General features: G+C 38.8%; 1 protein-coding gene across 1 annotated transcript; it reads right to left on the reverse strand.

Annotated features, from left to right (window-relative positions):
• Nucleotides 1-922: 922 nt before the first annotated feature.
• LOC139460995 (DNA-directed RNA polymerase III subunit RPC10-like) lies at nucleotides 923-13,271 on the reverse strand. The gene is made up of 3 exons (XM_071242461.1): nucleotides 13,072-13,271; nucleotides 11,622-11,709; nucleotides 923-1,096 (listed from the first exon to the last, which is right to left on the reverse strand). The coding sequence occupies exons 1-3, from the start codon at nucleotides 13,180-13,182 to the stop codon at nucleotides 969-971; spliced, it is 327 nt and encodes a 108-aa protein (XP_071098562.1). The 5' UTR covers nucleotides 13,183-13,271; the 3' UTR covers nucleotides 923-968.
• Nucleotides 13,272-16,345: the final 3,074 nt, after the last annotated feature.

Raw genomic sequence — 16,345 nt, forward strand, 5'->3', positions numbered from 1 at the left:
CACCTACTCAGCCAAGTCACCGAACCTGACCCTCCATCCCTTTAAGCAGCTCTCATGACAAACACAGGTTGCAGAGGGCAAAGAATACGACAGATTCAAAGTCACCATTCAACATTCAAAGTCTCTCTCATTCATTGTAAGCTTCCAAGTCAGAAAAGAAACAAGGTGTCCTTTTGTATGGCCTTTAATACAGAAATATACAAAGTGAAGACACCATTTTGATAAACTTAATACATGTATACAAATGCAGACAAAGTAATGCCTCAGCCAGTATTTCCAAGCCAGGGTTATACTGTAGTCAGTGCCATGAAACCATGGTTCATGGTGATAGTCTGGTTTATAACTTAGTTAGATGTGGGGATAAACCCCAAAGTGATGCAGGTCTTAAGATGTTACTACATGGGTATGGAGGTTACAAACCTGGAAACAATCATGGAAAAATCTTGGAGTCATTTGCAGTCAATGTGACTTTCTGGTATGTCTGCGGGACGCAACTCTGCACAGTGTATTACAGCGCCTAAGATGACACGGCCACTGTGTCCCAAAATAACTGAGAAATATATGAAAGTTTCCAGTGGTGAACTGTGATCTCATAAGTGACACAGACAAGTCATTTGCAGTCAATGTGACTTTCTGGTATGACTGCGGGACGCAACTCTGCACAGTGTATTACAGCGCCTAAGATGACAGGGCCACTGTGTCCCAAAATAACAGAGAAATATATGAAAGTTTCCAATGGTGAACTGTGATCTCATAAGTGACACAAACAATTCATTCAGGTGAATCTGTTCGTGTCAGTGCCACACATGTCTTAGTCCCCTTGTATGCTGATAAGACCGGGTCTCTCAACACACTTTGTGGTTTGTGCTGAAGTCAGCATTATTCCAGCTGTCTCACAGCCTTGAACAGACCAAGTGAGCTGGTGTACCCCTTCCCTACACTATGACATCTTCCTCTTCATATCCTTCTCAGTCTCTCCATCTATGGCCGCACTGCATGTTGCAGCACTTGTAGAACGTTGTCATCGGCTCATCTGCCGACCGGGTTTGTATCTGCATGAAGAATGCCCGAGGATGGTCACATTTTGGACATTTTTCTGAATAAACAGAGAAGAAAAAAAATAATTCAGAGTTTTCATTTCTATGATGTAGAGAGTGAGTGGGTGAGTTGAGTTTAATGCTACATTTAACAGTATTCCAGTTATATTACAGCATGTTAGCTTAATGTGGGGGGAAAGCCCGAGGGGATGCATGTCTCGGACATTTACCACTTCGGTGAAACCACAGATATGGTGCTGACAAACCTAGAAACATAATTTGGGCGAACCAGGATTCGAACCCACAATCATAGGTTTCTGGCAAAGCAACTCTGCTCTGCGAATTGGCCATCCATGCCCCTTCTATGATCCAAAATTCATACGAACAAAAAGGCCATGCAAATTAAACAAGTTTATTCATTTTTCTGTTGACACTGTACTTACAGGATTGGGCATATCAACTATGAAAGCAGACGTTCACTGGAAAGGAGGTAACTCTATGGTTTCTGACAAAAACAAACTATTTTCTTCATCAAGCTTCAGTTAGGTACACAGCAAATGAGTTTTAAAAACTGTATGAGTCTTGTCCTGCCTTTAGCAATACATTGTTCTATATAACATCACCATGGTCAACTGAAGATTCTAATTTCTATACAACTGACTACTTTACATCAATGATAAGTAAATAATTATGTGTAAACAAGAAATATTAACTGGACGATATAGCAAAACCATCACCAACTTTAATTATCTTTAAGGAGGCTAAAGTGTTTGTTATATTCATGGAAAAAGATTTACACAGACCTTAACATACATGCTTTGATTTGTATAGGTTCAAAAATCAGTGAATGTTTCAACATGTACCTTATACAATGTCATCATATATTCCTGTGATGTACATGATTTATGAATTGACTTCAATATTTTTTGCACTTTTGGAGGTATAAACGTAAAATCTGGTCGTGCATAATGTTTAAATCTGCATAGCCTGAGCCAAACAACATTTTGAAGTCAAATCTTATTAATAAATATGTCAACAATAGCTTCAGAGAAAGTTTATTTTAAACATTAAGAAACAAAAATGACAAAAAACATATACGATAATATGAAATCAGTAGCATCATTCAGCGCAATAATGTACTGAAAAAAATCTTCTATTTCAGCCAGGAAATGTATGAGTACACAATGCCATTTAGAAAGTGTAACAAATGTTATATTTAGGATAACACTTCCCTACTAATGTACGCATTCTAGTACCTTAGGGGGTCGAGTCCCATCTGTAAGTCGAACCCACACCTTCAGAGTGAGGCGCCTCATTGCCAGCACACAAAGTCAGCAATCTAACCCCCTCAGCCACCGAGGCTTCCACAAAATGAAAGTCCGACAACTGACAGTCTAGATCACTCTGAGGGTGTGGGTTCGAATCTCAGATATAATATTTGTTACAGGGAACAGTAGTTTGCAAGTGGGCACGACCGATTGTTTTCCCCAGTTTATGGAAACATAACACAAAAGAAATTTCTCGGCTGGCAATCATATGTCATATAAATGTCAAATAACATGCAGAAAAAAATGTTCCTTCTGCAGAAATCTGCTTCATTTCAAACCTGTAAATAACTCTTGATTAAACATTATACTCCTACCCTGTTTAGACAAAACACTGAGTCGCAGTGGCAGAGGATTGGTGCCTGCAGTCCGGGCACGGCGCCGAGGTGTGCCATACTTTTCCTCAATAGAGGCCAGAAACTTGTCCATCAACTCTGACATTAGTGATGAGAAGATTTCACTCAGTTCAGTGACAAAAACAATACACAGAAGTCTAGTCTCAAGCTGGACACCTCCTAAACACACTTCACGTCCTTCTCACGGTTGGATATCACTTTGCACAATCTTCATCAAAACTTAGCAGGACATTTTCTTTTGTAGCATACCATAATAGCATTACCACTGTGATCACAAGCAAATGTGAACCACCCTCAGTCAAACTCCAGGTTCAGCATACAGGCATAGACACAGCAAACGGATTTCAGTCTGGGAATAGCTATACGATCCAATATGCACCAGAATATATCATGAATTTCAGCTCCTCCATAAAGTTTTTCCCTTTAAGACCTATTTCTGAAAGCAATTCCTAGGCCAGTCCATACAACACGTTCCTCTGTTGTTTCCCCTTCTGAGCCAAGCAATATTCCATATATCAAATCACAATTCTCAATCTAAACGTCAAACGTATGAATACTTCCACAAAAACGTCAGCCGCATTTAAATATCACATTACACATAATTGATCCGACTTCAATGTAGCCATTAAACAAATTCACAACCACACGTCCTTCGTGTACTTGTAACAACGCTCAAAGAAACTGAAATTCTACGATATGCGAAACACTTTGTAGCATGGATCTGCTGTATTAGCCTTTAGTAGAGGGTATTTGTGCGGATTACACTGTTCGTAAACCTGCATTATCTACCTATTTCCCGTGAAATGTTAAGCCTATTGTAGTCCAAGTGATCGTGATCAATATAAAATTGACAAGTCCAATCAGTTAGCCATTACTCTGTCGTCTGCTGAAAGGCCTCCATTGTGCCAGAATCTACAGACGTCTGCTTTTTCAGACGCTTCTCAGATTATACAAAGCAGCTTTGGAAATAATGAGTGACGTTTATGATCAATGATAATTCTTTTCTTACTATGTCTACCTACAAATCATCAACACACATACATGTGTGACCTCAAGCGTTAGCAGGCTACAGGTAGAGGTCATATGTTTCAGTTTAGCTCAGGCGATGTGCGAAATGCTCTTCAAAAGATGCTCTTCAATCACGGAGTCCTGTTACATGCATCTGACCATCCCTGGATCTTGATAATACAGTCTGACGAACATGTCAAGTACGTCTTTCATAAAGACCATAGCCCACTATAACAAACACATGCTTCAACTGATACAATGAGTGTGTCTTGATGTGGATGAATTACAACAAAGCTTTGATGGTATCCCATTCTGACAACAATTGTTCAATGTACCACTTATTTAAAGATTAAAGTACACTGTAGCCATGTCATCTCAATGTCTAGAATGTAAGTTACTATTCAATCACTTCACTGCCAAATACTACACAGCCAGGTTACGACTAAACCCTTTATGTGCTTGTTTTGTTTCAATATATGTACAATAGACTTAACAACCTGTTCGAACACAGGACTGATTTTAAATAAACTGTCAGCGTTCCCGCTGGCTTTTGAAACTGCCAGTCCTTGTCTAAAAATTGCCAGTCCCCACTAATTTTTGCCAGTTCCAACTTTCAAAAAATAAAAAAACATTTCAAAATTATTTGGTTTTAATTCCATACTTCTATACGTCATTCATACAAAATTCAGTCACAATATTCTATTCTTTTTTTTAATATATCAAGATGAAGTCGCAACAAATGAATATTTAATCTAGAAATAGACTAGGGAAAACCCTGATGGTAACAGACAAGCTGACTTTGTTCGAAAAATATGCTCATATGAATATCATCGATGTTTTGTTCAACAACAAAGATTTATAAGGTACTTTATTTGCCGGTCCACAGGGATTGGCAGTCACATGAATTACCGGTCCAAGCCTAATTGTCGTGGTAAAATACTGGTAATTACCGGTAAACGTGAACACTGACTGTACATTTAGATTGCCATCGCCTGCCACACCTCACACAGCTTTGATAATGTAGTTCGAGTCATTTTTTAAATTACACAGACTGGTACAAACTAGTGAGACCAGAACAACGCATATCTTCATTTCCCTACCTACGAACATTCAAAGATGTTCAATCTGAAACATGTTACTGTCGCTTGTAAAAAGATTCTGATATTCAACATTAAATTTCAAAAGCATTTAACTGAAAGTCTACAAATAAATAGGAAATATATCTGATGCACAAGTTTGTTCATGGGTAACATTACACCACACATAGTAACATTGCCTAAATCATTTGTTGTCTTTATTTATTTGCTGATTGGCCAAATTGAAAATGCTTTACTCAATATGACATGTTGCAGAAGTTTGTAAATATCTGATAAAAGTTTGTGAAACTCATTCAATCAGGGTTTGGTGTTTCATAGAAGACAAAAATACTAATTCTTTTAAAACTATTGGTTTATGTATTATGTTGAAAAGTTATGATAAGACCAAACTTAAATAAGGAATTCTTTACTTACTATTGCCATTTGTTGCAACCATTAGGACACAAAGAAATAACATAACTGACATATAATGTACTTATCCTTGCAAGAATGATTGAGGCCAATAAGTAAACATGTTACAAAAACATATATTATTCAGCTACCTCCAGAACTCTTTAAACAGCTGTCTTAAGATCCCATGTGATCATGCATTTCCTGCCTTGGCTCTGGAAAAATCAGGCAGTCCATTGACGTTTATCGTTAAATTTCATACAAGATACCCACACATGCCTGGGAAACAGTGAATGTTAGAAGGTCTAAATCATCAGATAACATCTGTTCATCAATAGTTCTTTAACCATATTTCAGTTGCAGTTAAGATGAGATCATTCTAATATAGTGTTGTCCGAATGGTTTGTTTTTTGGGAAAGAGGATTGAACATAAATTCATGTATTTATATCCTTACATTCCTGAAACGTGACAGGTTGGTTATGCCACTTTCACAATAGTGGAAACAAAAATGCATTTTCTTTTGAAAAGTACAACTTTTATCAAGAAAGACACAAGTTTACAATTTTACTGACACCAGAGATCATATTGTTAAGTATTTAGTAATAATCACCCAACCCTTATTAAAAATGTTGCTTTTGCACTAAGAAACATGTATTTTAAACATCAACTTTTCCTTCAAATGTTTCTCCCTCCATTTTGGTAATATTTATGCAATATCAATATATATCATGTATATGGGCAGTGTTCAAAATGAGTGCTTGCCTGTGAGCCCGTGGCAGGTAGATCTTGTGTCGGGCCCGTAAATCAAATCACTATGGGTACTTATGGCCTGCAGTTAATTTACGTATCGATTTACTTGTCACAGTAAGTTAAAGTTTTCTTGATGAGGGCCCGAACACTCTAGTCAGGACCTGCCGCCTCTAAAGACTGTGGGTCCTGGTGGCAGCCTGATAATTCTTTTCAGATCAAACGCTGCATATGGGTGTACATGCCATTGAGCCAATAATATATTAGTGTCCCATAAGCCAAGTTATGCCATTTTGTTCAACATATTTTATGATTTGCAGGTTAAGCCTTGTATGTTTAACCTGTGACACTTTAATAAACTCTGCTTAACCTTAGCATTGTCTTGTACCTTTACTGTCAACCACCCTAAACAAGCTATATATATATACTAGGAAAGCTTATGTAAATGATTTCATCCTGGTCATGTGTCTCCTCCGCGGCTACATTGGCCTTGGTCCAGATTGACGGTCACAGAGTCAGGTCTCACCCATAGCCATGGTGGATACTAGATTTAGGCAAGGTGCTCCCGAGTATTGTCATATACTATACTGACTAAATACACCAATATGTTGTTTCTAATAGCTGGCATGGAAAAATGTGTTTCAAAGATACTAGAGTGAGAGTGAATATTGTAATGAGTTTGATTGAGCGCCACTTTGAATAGTATTTCAGCGTCATCATTGCATGTCGGCTTGATGTTGGAGGAAGTCTTAGACATTTACAAAGAGAAAGCCATGAGCATGGGTATGGGACGGACAATTCTAGAAACATAATCAGGGCGAAAACTTGGATTCGAACCCATGATCATGGGTTTCTGGCATGCCTAAGGGCTGCAACTCTGCACAGAGAATGGTAGTGTCCTAGAAGACTGGGCCCTCCATGCCCCCAGGGTTACAAGTTCTCTATCATAATCAGTTGTCAATGTGTCTTGACCAGACACGCCAGTGAATGAAAGCATGATGAATTCCATGCTGTAATTTTAACGGATCAGCTGAGACAGACCAACCAATCAGCTGAGTCGGACCACCCAATCAGCAGCTTTGACCACCCAATCAGCCGAGTCAGACCACCCAAATCAGCTGAGTCGTATCACCCAATCAGGTGAGTCGGATCACCCAATCAGGTGAGTCGGACCACCCAATCAGGAGAGTCGGACCACCCAATCAGCTGACATGGACCATCCAATCAGCTGAATCGGACCTTCCAATCAGCCTAGTCAGACCACCCAATCAGCCAAGTCGGACCACCTAATCCTCATTTCGGCTGGTTCTTACAAGAAGCCTTAGATAATTGGGGTATGATCTCCCCAAGAATCTTCAAAGGGGAACAGATCTATTCTGGAAGAACCCCAAAGAAATCTTCGCAGTGGACAGAATTTAATTTTTTGTGGTTAAATAAATACAAACAAGAGTACATACAACAGACACATGTACAAGATTATCAATGGTTCTTGTCTTTCTACACCTCTTGGCATTATGAGGAAGAATAGGTCCCCAGTTACCAATGACTGATTTAGAAGCAACTAAAAGAATTCTGAAGCATACCAAAGATGGAAACACAGCGAGCATGCACGCACACACATACCTACGGACCCACCCACGCACCCACACACCACTCCATTCTCTAGTGACCACTTTCTTTTTTCCAGAAAGCTGTACCCACACGTAATGAGGAATAGAGCCCACTTGCAACAATAGTAACCCCCAACTTTAACATAGACTTACAATTGTCATAGCATGGAGATTGCTTTGTGCAAGTGGGCCCAGTAGTTGTCACAATGTGCACTCTGACTGCATGTGTGTCATCATTCCCCAATGATGTGAACCACTGCTCGTGCTGTCACCCACTGGTTGCCCTGGCCAAGACCTGAGTATTTGCAGGCTTCTGTGCTACAACTGTTATAATGTTGATGGTTGCATAACACTGCATGATCATTCACCCAATCCTATCTCTGTGCAGACCATCTCTGGGGTCAAGTGGTAGAGTGTCCACCTGGAGAACAGAAGGTCCGGTGTTTGATCCCTGGCCGTATCATACCAAAAGACGTTAAAAGATGGTACTTGTTGTTTCCCTGTCTGGCAATCGGTATTAAGGCGATAAAACTAAGACTGGTCAGCTCGGAGTCAGTTTACGATGTCTGAGTGGGTCATTCATGTCAAACTGCCGCATTGAATCTCAGTGGGCTACCACAATAAAATAGGCATTAGTTCGGACTAGTACAATCAGCTACACATACATACACACATGCATGCACGTTGCAATGGAATAATAATTTTAGACGCGATGTTAAACTACATTTCACCTCAACTCACCTATTTCTGTGTTTCACTCCGTCCACTCCATCATTACACAAACCAACTATTTTATTCTTTAAACAATTTTTTCTGAGGTAGTAAGCTCGGGCCCTCATGATACTTCAGGTTAAATCTCAGACTACCCCTTCAATACCCCTGAAATATTCCTTATCTCAAATACTGAACAACCTGACCGAATACTTTCAAATCTACTTCAAAGAAATGACTCACAGACCTCAGTGTTTGATACTGAAATGTTTTCATGCAATACGGTAATAAATATGGCATTCAATATGACATAGGCAATAAACACCATATTTACTACCACATTCAGGAAAGCCAAGCTTTAATTGCACATGACCTCAGTGTTAAGCGTTGGGTGTGGCAACAGCACAGTGCTTATGTTGACAGCACTTGGTTTTATATAGAGCTAGATATTTACACATGCTGCCAATGTTAGACTGGGAAATATAGACATTATTAACTTAAATAAGATGTATTTGATGCTGCTTTAAACAGAAAGTTAGTTACATATCGTGTGAGTGAGTAAGTTGGGTTTAACGCCGCTTTTAACATTATTCCAGTTATATCACGGTGTGTCAGCTTAATGTGGGAGGAAAGCCCGAAGTGATGCAGGTCTCAGACGTTTACCACTTCGGTGAAACCGACGAGCACGAGTATGGTGCTGACAAACCTAGAAACAGAATCGGGGTGAACCGGGATTCGAACCCACAATCATAGGTTTCTTGCATGTCCAGGGGACGCAACTCTGCACAGCGCATCGCGGCGCCTTAAGACGACTGGGCCCCCCGTGCCCCCTACATATCATGTGAGCTCAATGTGAGAGAGTAACCCAAGTGATGCAGTTCTTATTCACAGTTAGCATTCTGTGCAAAGTCTCAAGCATGGTTTGGTGCTGACAAATCAAGGATCATAATCAGAATGAATATGAGATTCGAACCCATGATTAGTGTATCCAGACATGTCTAAGGGACATAATTCTGCACAGAACATTGCAGCTCTAGTGGACCTCTTGTGTCCCCCCTTAACTTAACTGAACCTCAGCAACATGAAAATTATGCACTCATTTAAAGGCAGTGACCCAGTTGGTCAGTCACAAGGCAATACTCACATATGTGTTTGTACTAGTTTACTCACATTGTTATCAGAGAAGAAATTCAATTTGTACACATGAAACTGTTTGCCTGGCCATGCTAAACATAGCTGATCTGTTATTATGCAGCAAGTCGTGGAGTTGTCCATACTTTGTCAGCTTTGACGGGCTTAACCTTTAACTAAGAGTCTTAGCTCATACCAACTGTGCGTCTAACCTCGGATCAGGTCTAACCACCTGATCCATTTAGTCGCCTCCTACAGGGTTATCGTAGAACCTACGATCTTACGAGAGTGCCAGTGTCAGGACATGGTGATCAGGGATTAGGGTCAATGACCTGATTACCTTCCACGGTCTGTCAGTCATGTGCAACACCCACAGATAGGAACACTGGTACACAAATGTCGGTACTTAGAGCAAGTCCTTTATTGCCTTGGCTATTAAAGTATGTAGCAGTGAATTGTTCATACCATAACACATACTGGGATTTGCAGTGTATACTTAAATGCATATTTTACCAGGTTTCGCTCTAGTAATTTTCAGACATAGGCGCTTTATGTGAAAATTTCAAATATTCCAGAGGTACACCCACACTTGCCCATACCGCACAATGTTAAAATGCCCTCTTATATTTGAAAATGTGGGCCTTTTTGTCAAATTTAGGGGCTAAAAGAACAAGGCTCCACCCTAGAATTATCCCTGTTTTACACAAGAAATAACCTCATTTCAGATGTTGTCTCAATAAGTAACCTCATCAAACTTTGAAATGGTGATCATTTATTTATTAGTTTGTAAGCATTTTGTCATCTTGTTCATAACAGAACTAATTTAAATCATTTTCAAATAAGTAAGATCTCTTCTATTAATTTTCTGTATAGAAATCATGGTAATGGCACCTGTTCATATCTCTGAAAGTGTGTGAGAGCTTAGTTGTCAAGAGTTATTTCCCTTGTGCCTTCTATGCAAAAATAGCTGTTTTCCACTTTCTTCAAGATTATCATGCTGTGCTTCCTTCTTAAAAAGTACACTTGTCCTTGAATTGCAACACTACACTGAAGCATTCCTGCAGAATCATAATGACCACAAAATGCACATCCTAAACCAGGCATTAAATTCAAAATACATCCCTATAAGTCCTTCATCGTGTTCATTTTTATATTTTGCATGAAGTTGTTTGGGGTGATTGGTTCAGAGAGTCAAAAATAAAAGCTCATTCTGTTCAAGGGACAGCATGCTTACTGATGTTACAGAAATATGTATTTATTAACTTATTTCAGAGAGGTTTTGTTCTGTTCATAAAGAGTGTGATTATACTTAAAAAGTGCAGTTACTTGATTACTTTGATTTATGTAGTTTATGTATATAGTGTCCAGTGATTAATGTTTACTACCAACAAGCCAAGCAGGCCATTGACTCATATATACAACTAACTTGTCTTGACAGTAGCAGGCCCACATTTATATATATCTTCCACTGACACTTTGAAAAACTGTGAAAATACAGCCTGTACCAGCTACCTAGCAACAATCTGATCCGAAAAATAACATACAGTGACTGCAATATCACCATTTTTGTAGAGAGAATTCATCGATTATAACCTCTACTACTATTGGTCAGCTTCGTGTGGATAACCAATCAGATGCTTGCTTTAAGAGATTGTAAACAAGGAAGCTGAAAACCAGGCAATGTCAACACGACTGAAAATGAAATTCAGACAAGATTTGCAATAAAGTAAATGTGGTATTTGTTACAGCAAATCTGAACAACTGAAAAATTATAACAGGCAAGCAGCTATTTACATACCAGTAGTGTCTGTTTATTGTTCTAATTTATGAAAGCGTGGACCCGAAAGATGCTAAATAGAGACTAAGTATTAAGTGTCCACGATGAAAGTTCAAGCAGCCAGACAAACAAAATATACACTAGAGAAGTCTATTCAATTTTCAGGTTAGGGTTTGTGGCTACATTTGGTCAAACATGTAATAAAATAAATGAAAGATGTCCATTTGGTCAAACATGTAATATAATAAATGAAAGATGTCCATTTGGTCAAACATGTAATATAATAAATGAAAGATGTCCACCTGGTCAAACATGTAATATAATAAATGAAAGATGTCCATCAGGTCAAACAGGTAATATAATAAATGAAAGATTTCCATTTGGTCAAACATGTAATAAGATAAATGAAAGGTGACAAAAGTGTGGCCCACCTTCTGTAGAGTCAACATTCTCCCAGGCCTCTCCTCCACCAAGGACATCATCTACCTCCTTCAGCTTGGGGTACTTCTTGTGAGATATCTGAAACACACGCAGGACAACATACACTACTAGTATCATTATCATCAGGTCAGAATAATACAACTTTCTACTTCTCATCACTCACATTGATCCCTCACATTTGTCATGCTGAGTGCGAGTAAATATGGTTTTACGCCGCTTTTAGAAATATTTCAGCAATTTCAAGATGGGGGAAGACCAGGAATGGGCTTCAAACATTGTACCCATGTGAGGAATCAAACCCAGGTCTTCAGCGTGACAACGAATGCTTTAACCACTAGGCTACCCAACTACCTTGTCATGCTGAAGATCTGGGGTTGATTCCCCACATGGATAAATTTGTGAAGCCCATTCTTCAAGTTGGGTTCCCCGATCACATATTGGGGTTCTTAATGATGAACAAGGTTGTTAACAGTCATGATGAGGCTTCATTCATGAGTGACTTGATTATGAGCTCTGATGCATGCTGGCTTTTACTGAGGGACATAACTCTATCTAGCTTAGGTAGCAGCCACATGTAGTGCTTGAAACAATATTGTAGAACAAACTGGGTTTAAATCTCTTACATCCTCCCTTCCTACTCTGTTAATGTACTAACAGAAACAGTAACAACTTTCTGCTTTTCTACAGTAGTTGATATTTCTTGATGATATCCTGTTGGTGATGGAGTTCTGCCAGTTTCGATTTGACATGAGTGACTTATCAATCGAGTGACTTTTATTGCGAGTTACGGTATCACATTGTATCTTGTTCCAGTGTCAACTTTGAGTGTGACAAACCAAGTCACCAAGTCTGACCTCCCGATTCCCGTTTGTCGCTCTTATGACAAGTATAGTCACCTTTTACAGCAAGCATGGGTTGCTGAAGACCCATCTTCACAGGTTATGTTCAACTGTAACATTTCATTTGTTTGATTACATAAAATGGGGAAACATTGGCCAATGTGCTAGGGCTATTTTCGACACCATCCTGGGAACAATTCCCCAAACCTGGAAGTATTTTCACATGCTGTTATGGCAATAACAGCTGATGAATGATGAAAGCTGAGGAGTGAAGGAGCGAGTATGGTTTTACGCCGCTTGTAGCAATTAATATTCCAGCAATATCACTGCGGCGGACACCAGAAATGGGCTTCACATATTGTACCCATGTTGAGAATCAAACCCAGTCTTCAGCGTGACGAGCGAACGCTTTAACCACTAGGCTACCCTATCTCCCCATGAATGCTGAGAAAAATCAGCATATTGCATGGCGAGGGGACATAATTCTGCCAAGAATTGCGGTACAAAAGTAGACTTGGACCACCATGCCTCCAATACACTTGGCTACAGACGTTGGACCTACTCTTTTAGTTATAAGTGATTTCAATGTGTAATACCACACCTTTCTCGTGATATTCTGTATGTACGGACACGTATTGCACGCAAACCGTAAACACTTCGGTCCCTCTTCCACAACTAAAACGTTAGCACATATTGGACAAAATGTCAACATGTTGATAACTGGTTGTTCCCTCAAATAATCCTGCTATGTTGTGACGAAATGTTCACATGGCATTGAGTAAACTGGAAGTAAACAGTACATCTCAGTACATGATAGGGTAATGAAGACTGTTTTTTTATGTGTGTAATGTCTGAGACTTGTTCGGAAATTATTTCTTCATTTGATACAAATACAATTTTAAATTATTACTCAATTAACATTTCAACCTTCAACTTATAATTAAGAGTCAAGAGTTTTCCGTACTTAATCACAAAGATGTCTTTATAATGCTAGATGAAGGCAGTTGTTCCGATAATAGTAGTATCATGTCATGTGATTTCAAGATGGCAGCCCCCGTTGTAAACACACGAGAAAAAGGTCTGACAAGTGATTATTCTTTGCGTGTCTGAGATAATTGTTGTCGGAAACACGTTATTTCTGTCTTGAAAGTGAAGACATACCACGCGTAGTTGTCAAACAATGTGAGTATATTTGTTGTGATTGCTCTCTTTAAATATTTCGGCCAATATCGCACTCTACTCTAGTTGGCAGGTTGAAGCTAAGCAAGGCTATTGAGTTAATCTAATTAGCCAACCCCTACCACGGGATAGGGTCGGGACGGCTCCCATGTTTACTACCCGGGTACCCAACCCCCTATTACTTGACCCTACTGTAGGTCTCAAGAGATGCGTGTAAACTGTTAATTTGGGAATTGTTTGACAAGAGCGACCCAGGGTTTTCCCTAGCCTCTTAGACTGGGGGTCTTTATGTATGCATTGCTGTATTACAGAGAATCATATGTCATTTGAAGGGGGGCATTTTAAGAAAATACTAACTGATGTTAGATTTCGTAATGAATTTAATCTTTATTTTAAAACATGTTATCTTTGTTTTTCTAATCAAGCTGTTTGGATCATGTTCGAAGTGTTCTAAGTATTCTATTAAAGGGGCACTGATCTAACGCAATTCCCCAGGACTGGTTGTTGCCTTTGTTATTGTTTTTTCCCAGTGAGTACCCGGATGTATAGCAGAAATCTAGACTAGTCTGCTGCGCCATCCGTAAGCGCATTAGTCACTTTTATGGGTAGTAATAAGGGCGTACGGTCACATTGATCAACAAAATGAAATACAGTTTTCGAGATAATAAGGAAATGTAGGTATCTTTGTGGGTAGCATCGGTAATGGTGACGAAGTTTTGATAAGTCACTTGCTTGGTAATTTTCGCGATTTTCGTTTCTCTATTTTGACTTGCAACACAAAGTAAATATTTCACCTGAGCATTGCTTTTTTTATAGTGTTTATATTTATTTACTGTCAAATGTGTAACAAATTTTTTAAACGTCTAAATATTCAGTTATTTTACAAAGTGACTGAAAAACATTTCCATCTGTATTATTATGATAACGAATTCCAAACATTTTGATGTTTAATGTCATCACCAAGAGACTGAAAATGTTACGTTGAAAAGTACATTTCTATGTTGTTTGGCTTCTAATCCTACATAATAATCTGTTGTGATGTTTGTAGGCCCTTTTGATCGTCTTAATCAATCTGGACAGATTTTTTAGTCAAAATGACTGAAATATTTACACATTTTATAAATTGCCTGAGTGAATCACACTTTACAAATTGACGGTAATATATACACGCTTACAAAGGAAAAGACCTGTGAAAACAACCTCTATCGCGCATTGAAGAATTTCCCAACCAAGACGTAGAGAAACAAGAACGAATCGGTTCAAATGAAGGAAAACAAAATGCAAATATCATAATTACAACCTACCAAATTTATGTGTATTAATTTTAGGCAGCTTCCTTGTTCCAGGAATGTATCCGTGAATATCCACACAAAGGAACAATATCCCACTCGTCTGCAGCTGTACAAAAAAACTTATTCGATGTCACGTGTCTCAGTAACAATCAAATATTTTAAAAGATATATATCGTTTCGGGATATTATAACCCGTGTTCGTTTCTCAACTGATGACTTGGATTGTTTCAGGTGTTTTACATAGGTGCCAAGTCTCAATGGTCGGCTGAGAAAGCCCACGTGACAACTATTTTCATAAAGTCCTCGGTTCCTAAAAAAATCCATTGAGTGATAGATAACAATGATCAATCAATCAACGTGTTATCAGTTAACCCTTTGAACAAAGTATGTTGTTTTTACATCGGCACTTCACGCCAAGATATGAGTGTATTCCCTTTGTTTTAGTAAACCTAGACATGTAATCAATCAACGTATTTTCTGTTAATACTCTGATGACTAGGAATGATCCGTTGATTTACAACAACAACAAAATCAACTGATCATTCATCTCTTGCTGGGCTGCCACGTGCATATTACATAACACTCATTTCACCTCACTTCAAACCTGGATTTAGATTGAATAATTACCCCAGACACAATAAATGCCAAATGGGAACCTTTGTCAGGTAATCTAAGTGGTGCTACCACTAATTGTACCTGTAATAAATTCATCAACTGAGCATCAAGTGAATGACGACAAATACACAAGTGTAGTGTTATACGAGAAAACGTGGATGACAACAAGGGAGTAGTAATCGTATTATCGACGCAAGCCGAAATCCGAAAATGCTTTCACTGCATGGATACTTTTTTTAGTATTAAACTATAACCATCTTGGGTATTTCCAAATGACGACATCCGATGAGCTCCGCTGTTCTTTTTGTCTGTTTGTTTAGGCTGAAGAAATTAATTAACATGCGCCCTTTGTCGAAATCTTTATAGATCACAGTTAACCAATCAGTGTTTATGCAAAAATGCGTAAAACAAATATTGCCTCCAGCCTCCAAGTTTATTTAGCTGTCCTTGCAGACGGTAGCCCAGTCTCTGGTCACGCTCAGTTGCATTGCGTATCATCCGGGTACTCACGGGGAAAAAAAATAACAAAGGCAACAACCAGTCCGGGGAATTGCGTTAGATCAGTGCCCCTTTAAGTATTCTACACAATTGCTAATGTAATTACAGTGCTCCCTCACTAGTGCAGCCTTCAATATAGCGCTAACTCTGTTTTAGCCCACGGTAACACATGGCTTCCAAAATGTACTTACATTTTTAATGAACTCAAGTTTTACACTGACAGCTGATCACCGCATGCATTAACAAATCCGAACTGAAGTACGCAATTCAATCCCATTATTATATTATCTG

Source organism: Haliotis cracherodii, unplaced genomic scaffold (genome assembly GCF_022045235.1).
Source record: "Haliotis cracherodii isolate W230 unplaced genomic scaffold, xgHalCrac1.p SCAF_1, whole genome shotgun sequence".
Taxonomy (NCBI): Eukaryota; Metazoa; Mollusca; class Gastropoda; order Lepetellida; family Haliotidae; genus Haliotis; species Haliotis cracherodii.